At 37.7% G+C, this 16,317-nt stretch overlaps 1 protein-coding gene across 1 annotated transcript in view; it reads right to left on the bottom strand.

The window, feature by feature from the left end:
- The window catches only part of LOC140243304 (integrin alpha-7-like), a 71,042-nt gene that overhangs the window by 858 nt on the left and 53,867 nt on the right, over positions 1–16,317 (bottom strand). The window contains exons 21-25 of the mRNA XM_072322977.1: positions 13,636–13,809; positions 12,137–12,268; positions 10,074–10,196; positions 7,586–7,690; positions 6,425–6,553 (exon numbers count right to left, since the gene is read on the bottom strand). Of these exons, the coding sequence (XP_072179078.1) occupies positions 6,425–6,553; positions 7,586–7,690; positions 10,074–10,196; positions 12,137–12,268; positions 13,636–13,809 (663 nt within the window). The remainder of the gene's footprint in view (positions 1–6,424; positions 6,554–7,585; positions 7,691–10,073; positions 10,197–12,136; positions 12,269–13,635; positions 13,810–16,317) is intronic.

Below are 16,317 nucleotides of genomic sequence, written 5' to 3'. Positions count from 1 at the left end.
ATGATTTTAAAGACAAGCAAGAACACTGAGAATCTGGTATGCATGCAGGTTACTGACCAAACAAAAAGCAAATTTCATGAAATGCGGTCAGACACATTCTTATACCGTTAAGTCTGGTCACTACTGTAACACACCACAAGAAGAAAATTTATCAGTTTATACTCAAAGTTAACACAGCAACTCACAATAAACTCTGCATTTGATCAAATATCAGCCTTCAATGCTCATATTTCAATATTCATAAATTCAGCATATATTCAGCATATTGTACCACTGGTTGGCTTTTTACAGTTTGTGATACAAAACTGTCCATGACAACAGTCATTGGTACCAAGTGTGACCAAAACTTGAATGCTTGAAACACTGCAAAATGTTGATTCCTGTCTTTTATTACAAAAGTTTATATAGTATCAAATCATGATTGGTTTGCTTTGATCACTGACTGAAGGTAATACACAAACACTGAAAAACGCTCCATGATGCAAAACCACTGCTACTTAAGATTTTTCTCTAGCAGCTAATTTACGCATCAGCGAAAAAGCTTAATGAGGTGTATGTTCACATGTAACAGGAAATACATACTCTGCTATAATAAGTCGGTGTGTTACCAGATACTGGCTAAGTAAACCACACTCTGCATATGAAATTAAGAGTGATCTAGGGACACTTCTACAGAAATTATTTTAATTGTGGCTGTAATTGCTCTTTTCCGTTTGGAAAAACTGGGTTCCACACCACATTTTGCTAAAAAGTCAATATATTGAAAAAAGATAATAACAACATTAAAAAAATCCTTGATCAGGGCAAACAGATATCAGTCTGTATTAATCAGATGATAATTTTGATTTTAAAAAAATTAATTTGTTTGTCCTTTTGAGCAGTAGTCTTTCCAACTAATATCCCATCTGTTGGAAGCTCTCCTTATTCAAAATTCTTTGCATTGATATCATCTGCATCTATTATCAGAGGTCAAAACTGTTTACTATAGCTCTCCTTTGCGAGAAAAATTCTGAACTAGCAACCTTGTGCAGAGGACATTGACCTTCACAAGGAGACTTTGCTGTTATAGTACTCGAGCAGAGACATTCAAAATCACAACACTCCACGCTGCAGTAATGTTTCACTCGCCAAACAGAGACACTTAAGTATAAAAATTCAAACAAATAATTCTTTAAGACCTTGGTCACAATGCTCGTATTGATGATACAAAACTTGAAGTATTCACTGCTTCAAACAGGTGGTACGTGTTTGTGTAAAACAAAAAAAAAATTATCAGCTTATAAAGACTCAAGAAGACCTACATCATTTGAATGAATACCTGGTACAGAGAAAACAAATGACCTTACTACACCTTAAGTCAAACAAAAGCACAAAGTAACCAATAAACAGCAGCTACAGCATGCAAAAGAATAACCAAATATATGTAAAGATGTATGTAAACAAGAGACATACAGAATGACATACCAAAAAAGAAAGAAAAAAAAAAAAACCTAACCCAAAACAAAAGGAAAATTTAGTTAACCAAAGGGATGTCTGCAGTAAACTATCAATGACCAAACAGTCAGTCTGTTCGTAGTTTAAAAGGATAAGTAAAGACACCACTGCAAGAAATATTGTGCTTGTTTTTAGTATATACAACGGTTTGCAAGGCACAAAAAGGTGTTGTATCATTATCAGTCAAGTGACTGCTCAACAATATTTAAGTCTGAATCTTAATTTGAGATGTATCTGTTAGACACTTGTGATGCAATTAAAACGTCCCCTCATTGTGAGCCTGCAATAAGCTCCCCCTACCCTGTTAAAACTATAAAGAAATAATACCAAAGAATGCAAAATAATGTCAGAAAAAAAGAAGAAAAAAACAAACAAACAAAGGACTGCTTATATGACATACATTTAACAAAACAAGCATGCAAATAAATACTTGACTTATGCAGTGCCTGCAAACACTGTTACTTTATACGCCTTGTACCTGCCCCTGAACGCTTTGTTACTACATTCATACACAGTCAACCTTGCTTAGTCCACCTCGCGTAAGTCCGATAATCGCTTGAGTCAAAGCTCTTTTCAAGTCCTCTTCTCTTTATATTCTATTGAGTTTAATCCCTTATAAGTCAAATTTTCTCTAAGTCGAAGCTTATTTCTTCAGTTCAAATAGATTTCACTAAGGCAAGGTTGACTGTGTATCAAACCACTTTCTCCTCACAAATCAGCACCAGTAATTCACTTAAAGAACACAGAATATACCAGTTCTGTACCACATGATTTCCAAGATAAAACATCACCATTACTCACAGGAAAGTGAAGCTCAAATATACCTGGTACTCTAATGAGTGCCCATTGTAAAATGAAGAGGCTAGCTACATCTTCTTATCATTTGAGATTTCATTCAATCAATTGCTAGGAAAAAAACTGACAAACGCTGCCATGCAATGCTTTGTGCATTGAGCGGCCTATAGGTTGCAGAGGTCATGCATAGCACATCACCGAGTTGACGTTCAAAGTCGAAAGCTGCAGTACAATTATTTAACCATTTTCAGAAGTTCGAGCTCTTTCTGATTCAGCAAAGAAGAGTAAAAGTTTGCAGTGGGCAAAGTTCAGCACTGTAGTGGCATACACTACTTCAACCTATGGCAGGTTGAACCAATTGGCTGAGAAGGAGGCTCAGAGAGAGAGATGAAGATACTCAGTACAAGAAAGTGACATCTACAAGAGCACAACGTATTAATGCCAGGGAGAATGCCAGTTTATGCAAGAAAGACAGGAAACAATCTGAGATGAAAACCACCTCAGGATAAGTAGAAAGTCCTCCATACACACAAGACATACATAACATTCTGACAGAATGACACACCCTGTCCAGAACACACATTAACAAATACAGGATAGACTCTTGGAGAATTGAATCAACGACAGGGACCCCAGAAAAACAGGTGCACAAGCATGAAAAACAGAAAGCGACGCACATCTCCACTAAGCAGTGTCAAAGATCAAATGTCCACGAAACCAGTCACACACTGACACAACACGTCCACCAAAATAGCACTCGGCATTGAGCGTTTGTGGTTAATGGCACAGCGAGTGGCGGTTACTGAGGTTAAAGGTTAAAGGTTACGCACTGGTCCACCTCCACTGGTTCCGGGACGATAGAAAAAGCCAACCTGGATGAGGGTGATGCCAGAGTGCATACATGCCAGAATAGATGATGACAAGAGGTGTTACCATGGTGATAGATGAAAGATAGTCATACACAATCAATGATAATTCCAAAGGTGAGTAACCAATGGTAGGAAAACATCCTGATGTGCAGTGACATAGAGGAATTAAGGAGACAGGAAAGAAAAAGTGACGGATTTGACATACGACATGTTGAAGGCAAGAGCATCAAGAATAAATAATTCTATGTCCAGATTTCATGATACTGGAGAACACTTTTCAAGGATGTTTGTTTTATCTGAACCAACTTCCTGATTATATATAATATTGATGACACTCACATACAATTCTGGCAATCATTTTCAAAATCTGCAAATCTGTTTTTGATACTTTGTAGTTGTTCTTATTAGCCACTGTTTGATTCCTGGCAGCAAAAAGTAAAAAAACACAAAATGTCTGACTTGAAATATACAAGTCTACAAGTCAAAAAGGAAAAGGACATGTTTGATGTGGCACAAAATAACTGTATGAATGAAATGAAATATGAGAAATGTCAGAGAGAGTGGAATCTATTTAGGAATTTGCATGAATTGTCTCATACTAAGAAAAGAAACAAACACAACAGGAAAGACACTATTCAGGTCTACTGCTGGTGTTTTGAACTATTGACTTTTGTGCATGACACCACACCTCTCAGGGGCAAATCTGACATTGTGCAAATAACATATGATATATAAACTATGCAGTATCAGAGCGCTTGGTGTTGAAGAAATGATGTAAGAGGCTACATTCCATTGCAACATGTGTGAATGAACTATTGATGCGAGCTAACAAAGATGCAGCAGGCAAATGAGGCTTGTCTTCAAGAGTAATAATCATCACAAAGGCTTTGTGCATGGTGCAATATGCCATGTGCTTCCCAATCTCAAGGGTAAGATGATGACATTGAATAGTGCTGGAACTTGATTTATCAGTGTGTCTTGAGATAATGAAAATCAAAATGCATGCACGTCATATACACAGTCACATATTTTCTCACTGACATAGCGATTGGTATAATCGAGTGTGGTATACAACGCTCCTCCTAGTGATAGATTCAAAATTCAGGGCTATGCTTGCAGAGAGCTGCACCACGTGATTTTGACCAGCTTTGAGAAACTGGAATATTATATTTCAAATTTCCTTCTCCTCTACACACTATGGTATCACAACATTTTTGTAAAATGCAAATTTCTCTGAAATAAGCACAAGTAACCAAGATATGAATAGGAGAGATTTCTCTGAGAATTAGCACACTTCTGTCATATACTGTTGTGTGCAAGACCTTCTTGTTATTAAACATAAAAATGTGTCATATCCGTCTGGGACACTGCATCTGACAACGCTGTCTTGAAAAAATAAACTTGTATCTTATGCAGGGACATTTGGTATTAAACAGAAAGCATCGCAGACAGAATATGTCCTTACTGACTAAGGCAGTATGCTGATCACACCACACTATCAACTTAGGGTAAAAAAAAAATTCCATCCACACTTCTGGATAAATTGTATAAATATACACATGTTTATGAATCCAACAGACTTTCCTTTGCCACTTGTACAAAACCCTTTGTACAAGTGGCATAACGGTGACAGTTCAGAAATACAGCTATAAATGTTTCCATTCACGACAGGCTCATAAATCAAGAGCCATGTTTTTCATACTCCCCTCCCCCTCCCTTGTCATATCATACTTTCGGGGGGGGGGGGGGGGGGGGGGGGGGCGAGGAATGAAGAAGGCACACACAACCTCAGAGCCTGACAAAGCATAAAACTGACTCTGGGCACTCTAAAATACTACTACCAGCAAAATAAATGTTCTGATTTTATTTATTTATTTATTGTTTTGTTTTGTTTTTGTTTTTTGTTTTTTTGTTTTTTGTTTTTTTTTTTGGGGGGGGGAGCAAAAGATCTTGGGTATGGTGAATATTTTCATCATGATGATCAACTGTGTAACATAACATAAGATGCTGTACATAGTGCTTCAGCAATAATGTGCTGGGATAAATTAGAGAGTCCTGATAGAATTGCAAGAGGCTTTTCGTCTACAGTGAACGGTTAAAGATAGTAGTTCTAATACTTTTCTAGGGACCAAATGTGGCATGGAATGCTGAAAAGTAAAAATAATATAATAATAATATTAATAATAATAATAACAATAATAATAATAATAATAATGATAATAATAATAATAATAATAATAAGAAGAAGAAGAAGAAGAAGAAGAAGAAGAAGAAGAAGAAGAAGAAGAAGAAGAAGAAGAAGAAGAAGAAGAAGAAGAAGAAGAACAATAATAATAATAATAATAATAATAAAAATAATAATAATACTAATACTAATACTAATACTAATACTACTACTACTACTACTACTAATAATAATGATAATAATAATGATAATAATAACAATAATAATAATAATAACACACAATCAAAAAGATTGATGCTAATTACATATCACGAGCATAGCTACCTAGAAAACCCCACTCTCAGAGCAACTTCAAGTTATCTTATCTTGTCCTCCTACTTCTCAATTCAGCCAAGATCTTGTACGTGTGGATATGACTGTAACAAACACCAATGTTTTGTAAAGTGTATTGCAATTATCTTATAAGTTTACTGATTGGTTGCCTCTGTCACTGCGTAGTATTCAAGTAAAACCAGTAACTCTTCAGGGCACACAGTCCTAAAGAGGTCATGAAAGACAGTCTCATGGCATACGTAATGCTGCATTTACACCATGTTCCCAGCAGCCACGGAAGTCACGTTTCACGACACCTTGGACAAAACGGGATGGATGTGAGACAACGCATTGGGATGGGACAGGCAGACGCGACAGGCCATGATTGCCTTGAATGCCGTAATAAAACAGGTGAACGCTACAAAACGAGACCACTCGTAACAGATCGTAACAAAACTCGGAGGCCGTCCGTAGCAGGGCACAATAGATAATATTGTGTGGTCTAGCCTGACCAGACGCTGAGAGAACGGCGTCTGATAGCTACATGTTCACCGGAACGAGGGCTGAAATGAACAAGACTAGAATGTGGAGGAGAAAAACCAGAGAATGTCCCATCTACCCACGGTGCATTACGTTCTGGGCAAACGGGGCTGCCGTGGCCACCGGGAACATGGTGTAAGTGCAGCAGAAGAATGCTACATTGGAGGCCTCGAGGAAGGAGTGATGCTGGTATGAGATGCAGCTGAGTGAAAGGATGCCATTATCTTACCTTCCACAGCAGGAGGATGAGGAGGATGAGGAGGAGAAGACCACCAACGACCGCCAGGGCGATGACCCACCAGGACAGTGGCTGGGATGGAGGGAGGGTCTTGATGTCTGGTATGACCGTGGTCACTTGCTGGTAAGGAGTAGAGACCAAGAGGAGAGCAGGAAGATGAGAGAGAGGAGACAACAACAGGAAATAATAAACTAGATGTCTGTTGCACTTTAAGCAAGAAAAATTGACAGTGGACAGTTGATTGCACTGTCCACTTTGTGTTGAAACATGTTATCCACCTGCATTGTACCGGCATATCTGAGTCATACAAGCGCCATGGAAATATTACACTGTAGCATTCATACAATTCTTCACTTAGACTTTTGATAGATCTTTGGTTTCTATGTACATGGCACACAATTACAATATGAAAGGGTGCATTTTGATAATGGGTGACGGAGTGTGCACACAAATACTAACATCACGACTACAGCAATGAGTGTCGAGTACTGCTTTCTAGTATACACAAACACAAGCTTTTTATTTGGATACCTGGTACATAAACTTGGCATGTATTAAAGTTGACCTGCGGCTGCAGAAATTGTATTTAAAACTGCAATAAATAACAGTACATTTGTCCTCTAATTCATATATACTAACATACATCTATCATGAAATGAGCTCATCATTGCTGGTAGAAAAATCTATTCAACACATATACTGACAGAAATATTTTCTCTATACACCCCTATCATTTTCTACTAAACAATGACAGTCTTGAAGTGTCCCTACTGCATTCACTCATCTGGGCCCCATTTCGTAAAAGTTGATGCGATAGCAACTCTTGCTGGAATGTCAACTACCCATAGCAACAGCCAATCAGGAGGCTGGATTCTTGTCATTACCATGGCAATTGCCATTCCAGCTAGAGTTGCTATCATATCAACTTTTTATGAAATGGGGCCCAGATGTTACTATTGCTGAGTGTTACTACGATGATGTAGGCCTCACCGACAGGCTTCAGTTCTTCATATCTACCTCTTTGTAGGTAGATGGTATTTTCATACACAAATACTTTACTATGAATCTGCCATTTCATGGCAGAAGTGGGCATTAGTCCCACATATTGGTTCTTATGCTGGTATATATCATTTTTATACACATGTATCTTACCTTGGCTTTATCATTGTCTGTTCTTCTCTGTGTGATGTATGGTGCACTCTCAATCACCACAGACCCATTTGTGACTATCCTCACACTTCTTGCATTGATGTAGTCCTACACAGTAAAGTCAAAGCACATGTTAGAACATATCTACAAACCCTCTTACATGAAAGTCACAGAAAAAAACAAGGAAAAGTAGAAATTACGCGGTGCTTAAAATGTGTCCCCGCCGGAAGTAGCATTTAGTAGCAAAATGTACAATATCGGTAAAAAATCAAGGTCAAAGGTCAAAGAAGTCAAAGGTCAAAATTCTGTGTAGAAGTTTTGAAGCCCTCACCTAGTGCCATCACAAAAAGCAAACGGAATCGAAATCGGGTTTTGATAGAAATGGCGAAGGAGTAGCATTTTGTAGCCAATGTACAATATAGGTCAAAAATCAAGGTCAAAGGTTAAAGAAGTCAAAGGCCAAAATTCTGTGTAGAAGTTTTGAAGCCCTCACCTAGTGCCATCACATAAAGAAAACGGAATTGAAATCGGGTTAGAAATGGCAAAGGAGGAGCATTTTGTAGCCAATGTACTATATAGGTCAAAATCGAGGTCAAAGGTCAAAGAAGTCCAGGGTCAAAATTCTGTGTAGAAGTTTTGAAGCCCTCACCTACAGACTGTAGTGCCATCACATAAAGCAAACGGAAATGAAATTGGGTTAGAAATGGCAAAGGAGTAGCATTTTGTCGCAAAATGTACAATATAGGTCAAAAATCAAGGTCAAAGGTCAAAGAAGTCAAAGGTCAAAATTCTGTGTAGAAGTTTTGAAGCCCTCACCTAGTGCCATCACATAAAGCAAACGGAATCGAAATCGGGTTAGAAATGGCGAAGGAGTAGCATTTTGTAGCCAATGTACAATATAGGTCAAAAATCAAGGTCAAAGGTCAAAGAAGTCAAAGGTCAAAATTCTGTGTAGAAGTTTTGAAGCCCTCACCTAGTGCCATCACATAAAGCAAACAGAATCAAAATCGGGTTAGAAATGGCGAAGGAGTAGCATTTTGAAGCAAAATGTACAATATAGGTCAAAGGTCAAGGTCAAAGGTCACAACTGACATTCTGTGTAGAAGTTTCAAAGCTCCCATGTAGTGCTATCATATAAAGCAAACAGAATCAAAATTGGCTCATAAATGACAGAGAAGTAGCAAACTGAACATTTTGATCACACACGGACGCACAGACAGACAGACGGACGGACAGACGGACACACGGACACACACGTACGGAGCCCGTTTCATAGTCCCCTGCTCGAACTCGTTCGGCGGGGACAAAAAATCAGTTGAGAACTGTCCAATTGTAGGCACACAATATCATAAGAAAATTGGTTTAAAAAAAAAATCACTTGCATGCTCACAATGATGACTTAGCAAAAAGTATTCACTTTTGAACTCAACTACTTGCCATTTACACAATTTGAAAAGTTTTCACACAAGAGAAACTATACTAGTTTAGAAATGGTTGAAAACTGAACAGTCATGTGTTAACTGGTGAACAGATCTCGTGCAAGTCGAGCATAACCTCAGTTCCATTGTGTACTGTAAAAGTGGATATTTTCGCGCAACTAATTTTTCGCGCTAGGCCGGGTCAGAAGAGTTTCGCGTGTTTTTAATTCCGCGGAATCAAGACATCACGCACAGAACATATGGCAAGCAAAAATATTCGCGTGTTTTTATTTTCGCGCTAGTTTCTGGTTGCGCGAAATGCGCGAAAATTTCAACACTGCGAAAATTTCCACTTTTACAGTATCACATGTGCAGGCTTTGATCTTTGAATCTTTGGTTCCCTCTGAATTCTTACCCATCCTTGGGCCTGATTTTGTGAACATGTACTGTCATGGTCAGTCCAAAACAGCATACTTTCCATGTTTTCTCATCCCCTTTAAAAATGCTCAATATGCATGCACTGAGTAACTGTCATCTACAGGAAGGAACAAGCTGTGGTAAATTGGTTTGTACCCAAAGAGTGGTCACTACTGCCTTGGTCTCATTTGACCAAGTAAATGCAGACAGAACTAAATCGTTGCAAGAATACAATTGAGACTAAATATCTGGCCATAAGACAAACTGAAGAAGTCATATCAAATTACAAACAATTGGAAATGCAGTCACTAACATTCATCAGCCCACACATAACAAGAAAAGCAAATGATAACATTTGTAAAATATAAAAGTCACAATCATTACACTGCATAGCCCGTAAATCAAATTGCCAGTAATCTCTGGGTAAGTCAGACATTACAATTGTGACCTGTCTGTAAAGTGTCTAAAGCATTTAGAGATGGAAAGATTGAGAAGGTTACCCTTTCTTTTTCTTTTTCAATCTGTCCTGGTGAAAACTGCATATTTTTGTATGTGTGGGTGTGTGTGATCTGGATGAAACTCACAAAAGCAAATCCCCTAGTGCCTAAGACTGACCACTGGTATTACCAACTGCTTCACAGCAATACGACAATTACCTCGAGGAAGGTGGCATTCCAGAGTCGTGCCCTGATAATTATTTTGGCTTCTCCTTGTTCCTTGGTCAGGGGTTTCAGGTCACACGTGATGGGGATACATTTTGCTGTCCCCGACGCACAGTCCTGGAAAATGATCAATGAAGTTTGGAAAGAGTGTAAACCTCTTTGCATCGTTAGTGATACGACAGGAATACAGAACAAAACAAGGAAAAGTAGAAATTACGCGGTGCGTAATATATGTCCCCGCCGGAAGTAGCATTTAGTAGCAAAATGTACAATATAGGTAAAAAGATCAAGGTCAAAGGTCAAAGAAGTCAAAGGTCAAAATGCTATGTAGAAGTTTTGAAGCCCTCACCTAGTGTCATCACATAAAGCAAACGGAATCGAAATCGGGTTAGAAATGGTGAAGGAGTAGCATTTTGTAGCCAATGCACAATATAGGTCAAAAATCAAGGTCAAAGGTCAAAGAAGTCAAAGGTCAAAATTCTGTGTAGAAGTTTTGAAGCCTTAACCTAGTGCCATCACATAAAGCAAACGGAATCGAAATCGGGTTAGAAATGGCAAAGGAGGAGCATTTGGTAGCAAAATGTACAATACAGGTCAAAAATCAAGGTCAGAGGTCAAAGAAGTCAAAGGTCAAAATTCTGTGTAGAAGTTTTGAAGCCCTCACCTAGTGCCATCACTTAAAGCAAACGGACTTGAAATCGGGTTACAAATGGCGAAGGAGTAGCATTTTGTAGCAAAATGTACAATATAGGTCAAAAATCAAGGTCAAAGGTCAAAGAAGTCAAAGGTCAAAATTCTGTGTAGAAGTTTTGAAGCCCTCACCTAGTGCCATCACATAAAGCAAACGGAATCGAAATCGGGTTAGAAATGGCGAAGGAGTAGCATTTTGTAGCCAATGTACAATATAGGTAAAAAAAATCAAGGTCAAAGGTCAAAGAAGTCAAAGGTCAAAATTCTGTGTAGAAGTTTTGAAGCCCTCACCTAGTGCAATCATATAAAGCAAACGGAATCAAAATCGGGTTAGAAATGGCGAAGGAGTAGCATTTTGAAGCAAAATGTACAATATAGGTCAAAGGTCAAGGTCAAAGGTCACAACTGAAATTCTGTATAGAAGTTTCAAAGCTCCCATGTAGTGCTATCATATAAAGCAAACAGAATCAAAATCGGGTTAGAAATGGCGAAGGAGTAGCATTTTGAACATTTTGATCACACACGGACGCACGGACGGACACACGGACACACGGACACACACACGTACGGAGCCCGTTTCATAGTCCCCTGCTCGAACTCGTTCGGCGGGGACAAAAAAACTCCTCTCATACTAGTATCATCAGCATCATGATCTTCACAGTATCCTTCAATGCTTTCTGGATTTTCTTTGGACATATGCTTCAAGGGATGGTATTGTATTGGTGGAGATGAGGATTGGGCTTTAAACTTTTTGTGAGATACCAAGAAACCACTTACGAAATAGTACAGCTCACACCATTTTAAGAGGAATTCAAACTTTATTTGATGAAAAATTGGTTGGGGAATGGCTGACACATCCAAATACGAAATAAAACAAAGCGATCATGATATCTTATTAGGATTGCCCTATTTTGGATATCTCAGCGATTTCAAAACTAATTTTCATCAAACAAATGTTAAATTTCTCTTGGAATTACATCCTTTTTTTCATATTTCGTAAGAGGTCTCTCATTATCTCACCAAGAAATGTTAGAAACCTGATCAAAGTTAGGTCTCAACCAAAACTATACAATCCTTTAACAACTACAACAACAAAACAACTTTTCAATTAAATAATCTACACTGACTTATGGGAAACGCCATTTTACTATGTTTACTATCTAAATAATATGCAAATTTACATTAAAATATTTTTGCTGACTCTTTTATCATTTTTACAAAAAAAAAAAAAAAAATGAATAAGTTACTGAAGATCAGCCTGAACAAATAGATGTTGATCATTGTAAGCTAGAAGAAAAACAAACGATGCAGGGAAAACAAGAAGGGCAAAGAAGAAGAGAAGTGGTGAGAGAAAAGGGAAGGCTTACCAATGTGATGTCTTTGCCACTGGTCAGCTCCTGGGTAGACTTGGCTGCCTCTGGGGCTACATCTCTTCGTTTCCTGGACAACGCTGACTGGGTCCGAGGCAGAGGACTGTACGTCACTCCACTGTTTTTTGACTGCATATGGCAATAAATGAGGAAGGGGGAAGTCAGTGTTGAATGAAATCTGCACTCTGTTCAATAAAACCATGACGGTACAGATGAATGATAGGATAATTAAATAAACTGATGCAGGGTGGTCCACAACTTGAAATTTGAGCATGTTGCAAGCTCAGAATCTGAGAATATTGCAGAAATTGTATGTGTGCGGAGCGCACATCACGAGCACATAGTATGCAATATTTTGCAGCTTATCTCTCTTTGTGCTGCTTACATTCAATGTTCTCTCTCATGTTCTGCACACAAATATCCCAGTACCAGTTAGCCTGATGTTTCTTATGTTTTGCACATGTTTTTCACATGTGAGAATACAGTTTATTTTGAGCTTGCTGCAAATTCTTGAGGATGTTGCATACCATGTTACTTGTTTTTGAGGATGTTGCAAAAGAATTAGAGCATGTTGCAGCGACATGCTGAAACCCCTCATGGACCACCCTGCCTGATGAATCAATATGTGTATGATAAATAACACAAATGGGATGGACACATTTACACTTGGTAAATGAAGATTACAACAGAAGAAATAAACTGTTTTACATGTACTAGGCATACATGTCAAAAATCACATAATGAAGGAAGATGAGCATGAAAGTTTATGTTAATTCCTGTCAAGAATGACTCACATTGTACTTTCAAACACATGCATATACACAGGGCAATATCTCACTATCTTTCATCACTGGAATTGCTAATGTACACTTTTTCTGCTAGGAATTTATGACTAGAAGACATCTCTTTTTCAATTTGATAAAAAACTTATCATTAAATGGAGAAATTGATTGTATCTAAGCACTAAAACCCATTGCTCCATAGAGAAGGTACATGTGTAGGTATTCTGAATCTATTGTACTGCCACTATGCTTTAGTAAAACTTTAAATGCAGTTTGAAATGAATCTGGCTAGCATGGCTAAGGTCTCAGCATACATGTACATATGCAGTGCAAACTCAACTTGGGGTATTTTCCTGAAGACATTGATTTAAGCAGCTGTATGGCCATGTAAGAGCTGAAAAACAGCCAAGTTCAGTGTGGGGTGAGTACTGTAAAGCAAGAAATGTTTGCAGCATGAAATTTTTGCAAACTGGAGCCAACGGCCCTTTTCGCGGCATGAGATATTAGCAAATTGCCACTAGCATTCAGTGGATATAGTGTAGACAAGAACTTCCAAAACTTGGCTCTCGCGAAATTTGCAAAATTGAAATGCATGCAAACATTTTTGTTTGCATAAACCATAAACTAGTTAACAGATTTACATTTATGGCTGGGTGTATTTGTACAAAGAGGGCAAAAGGGTGGCAGTGGCTCAACAAGCCTTCTTAGTCTCACCTTCAGACCCAGTTCGTTGACATAGTAAGCTGGGGTCACATTACACACTCCTCTGTCGTTTTCCACATACGGCATCTCAGTGAGGTAGAGCAGCCATTTGCCATTCTCCACTTCCACTGGATAGTGGATGGTGACCAGAGCTGTGTTGACTGCTCCGGGTCCCTTGTTGAATATCTGGTTACCATCGAAAGTAAGCGAATACCAATCATTGACATTCACAATTCAATTTCAATTTCTCAGCAGTATAATTATGGTAACGCATGAAATGTAAGCTTGTTAACACATTTGATGCACACTGACAAACTTTTACTAATGTCAGAATGCTGCAATTTGCTCATATGAAAGAACACTTTCACAGCCAGCAAATATCACACATAAGGCGCGGTCAGACTGGCAAAAGATCGCGAAGTTTAAGATCACGATCTTTAAGATCTCGAAGTTTTGCCAGTGTGACTGCAAACTTCCCGCGAAACTTCTCGCGAAACTTCTCGATCTGTTTACAGGCGTTGTCTCCGAAGCGCAAGGCCATTGTCATGTTCAGATGTGCATTGTTACATCACAATCACTAGCCATCGGACGGCGCACTCTTTCTTGCACGCGTACGAATGGCCCAAACTTCGCGATCTTAAACTTCTCGATCTTTTGCCAGTCTGACCGCGCCTATATATCTATTTATCTTTCCATCTATCTATTCATCTACCTATCCATCCATCCATCTATATATCTATCTATCCATCTGTATTTCTTAGTACGAGTCCATTTGTGCATTTTTATAGCTACTCTTTTACCCAGCTATGCAATATGGGTTTGATGGCAAAGAGAAGTACACATCCCATCCCCTATAAAGAGAAAAGAAATAAAAAGGGGTATAATAAAGAGGAAGAATACTTGGGAGGGGAGGAAAAATGGGAGGTCTCAGTATTCATTTCAATATAATGATAATAATAATAATAATAATAATAATAATAATAATAATAATAATAATAATAACAACAATAATAATAATAATAATAATAATAATAATAACAATAATAATAATAATAATAATAATAATAATAATAATAATAACAACAACAATAATAATAATAATAATAATAATAATAATAACAATAATAATAATAATAATAATAATAATAATAATAATAACAATAATAATAATAATAATAATAATAATAACAATAACAATAATAATAATAATAATAATAATAATAATAACAATAATAATAATAATAATAATAATAATAATAATAATAATAATAATAATAATAATAATAACAACAATAATAATAATAATAATAATAATAATAATAACAACAATAATAATAATAATAATAATAATATAGTCCGGCAGCCATGGGGAGTAAGGTTGCATTGGAATGTTATAGTTTTTTTTTTAATTGATATTGACTGTTAAGACCTTCTCTTTTAACAATCCACATGCTGGAGCTCTGTCAGCATTGAGCAATTTGAGATATACACGGAAATCCAAAATGGCCGCCGGCGGCCATCTTGAAAATGCTATTTACTTTCTTTTAACCCCCCCTATTACATCAAAAATGGGCATTGAATGTTTTCAGGGATGGAGAATTCAAATCTGAGGTTAGTTTCAGGATATTACTATGTTTTGATGTCTCAAAATAAAATGGCGGCCATTTTTCAAGATGGCCACCATAAAAACATACTGTAATGTAGACTATGTAGAATTGCGCAAAGACCTGACTTATCATTTAAGTTTTCCCCTTTTTTTTTTTTTTTTGGACAAGGGAGGTGCATAATGTAACAAATTTATGCAGATTAAGGCCTTTCATTGATAAAAATAATGCATAGGTTACCTGTTATAACGAAGTCGCTTATAACGAATGACCGCTTACAACAAAGCAATGCTAGCTGAAGTCCCGATTCTCTGTACATACAAACCTATAGCACAGCGATTCGCATACAACAAAATTTGCTTATAACGAAGTATTTTATGTGATCCCAAGCATTTTGTTGTAACAGGATTCGACTGTAGTATTACAGGGGCCGCGGAACCGGGGAGCCCTCCCCCCCCCCCCCCCACACACACACACTTTTGGTTCGTGAAAAAAAAAAGAAAAGAAAGAAAAAAAAAAGGAAAAAAATCGGGGAAAAATCAAAATACCCATGAATATGAATATCCCAAGATTCCGCCCTTACATAAAGTTCCCGTCTAAGCACCAGCATAGCAAAAGCGGGGAGAGGGGGATGGGGGGGGGGGGGATGTGGCAGTCGCCCCCTTAACATCTGAATAATTCTGAGTGCACAAGACTTATCACTTACATTCCGAAAAAATCAAAAGTTCCGTCATGTACAAGGGGAATATCCCCTTTTAATCAACCCTTTTCTCTCTCGGTTCCCCCGATCATTTTTTTAAAATACTTTCCCAAATTAATATTCCATCAAATATGCGTATACGAAATATAGATCTCAATTTCAATTTTAAAAAGGCAAAAGCTCCCTGTACGGGGAGGGTGAGGATAGCACTCTCCCACGCTTTCTCCCCATCTCCCCCCCCCCCCCCCTCCCTTGCAAACAAGTAGACTATGGCTACACTTCGAGTTTTCCAAACATATACGTGTACCACAAAATGTGTACACAAAAACGTTTAACTGCAATCAGAAAATACAGAATCTCCCTCATGTAGGAGGGAGAATAGGGATTATC

This window comes from Diadema setosum, chromosome 20 (genome assembly GCF_964275005.1).
Source record: "Diadema setosum chromosome 20, eeDiaSeto1, whole genome shotgun sequence".
NCBI classification, from domain to species: Eukaryota; Metazoa; Echinodermata; class Echinoidea; order Diadematoida; family Diadematidae; genus Diadema; species Diadema setosum.
This window is presented reverse-complemented; position numbering and strand designations above follow the sequence as displayed.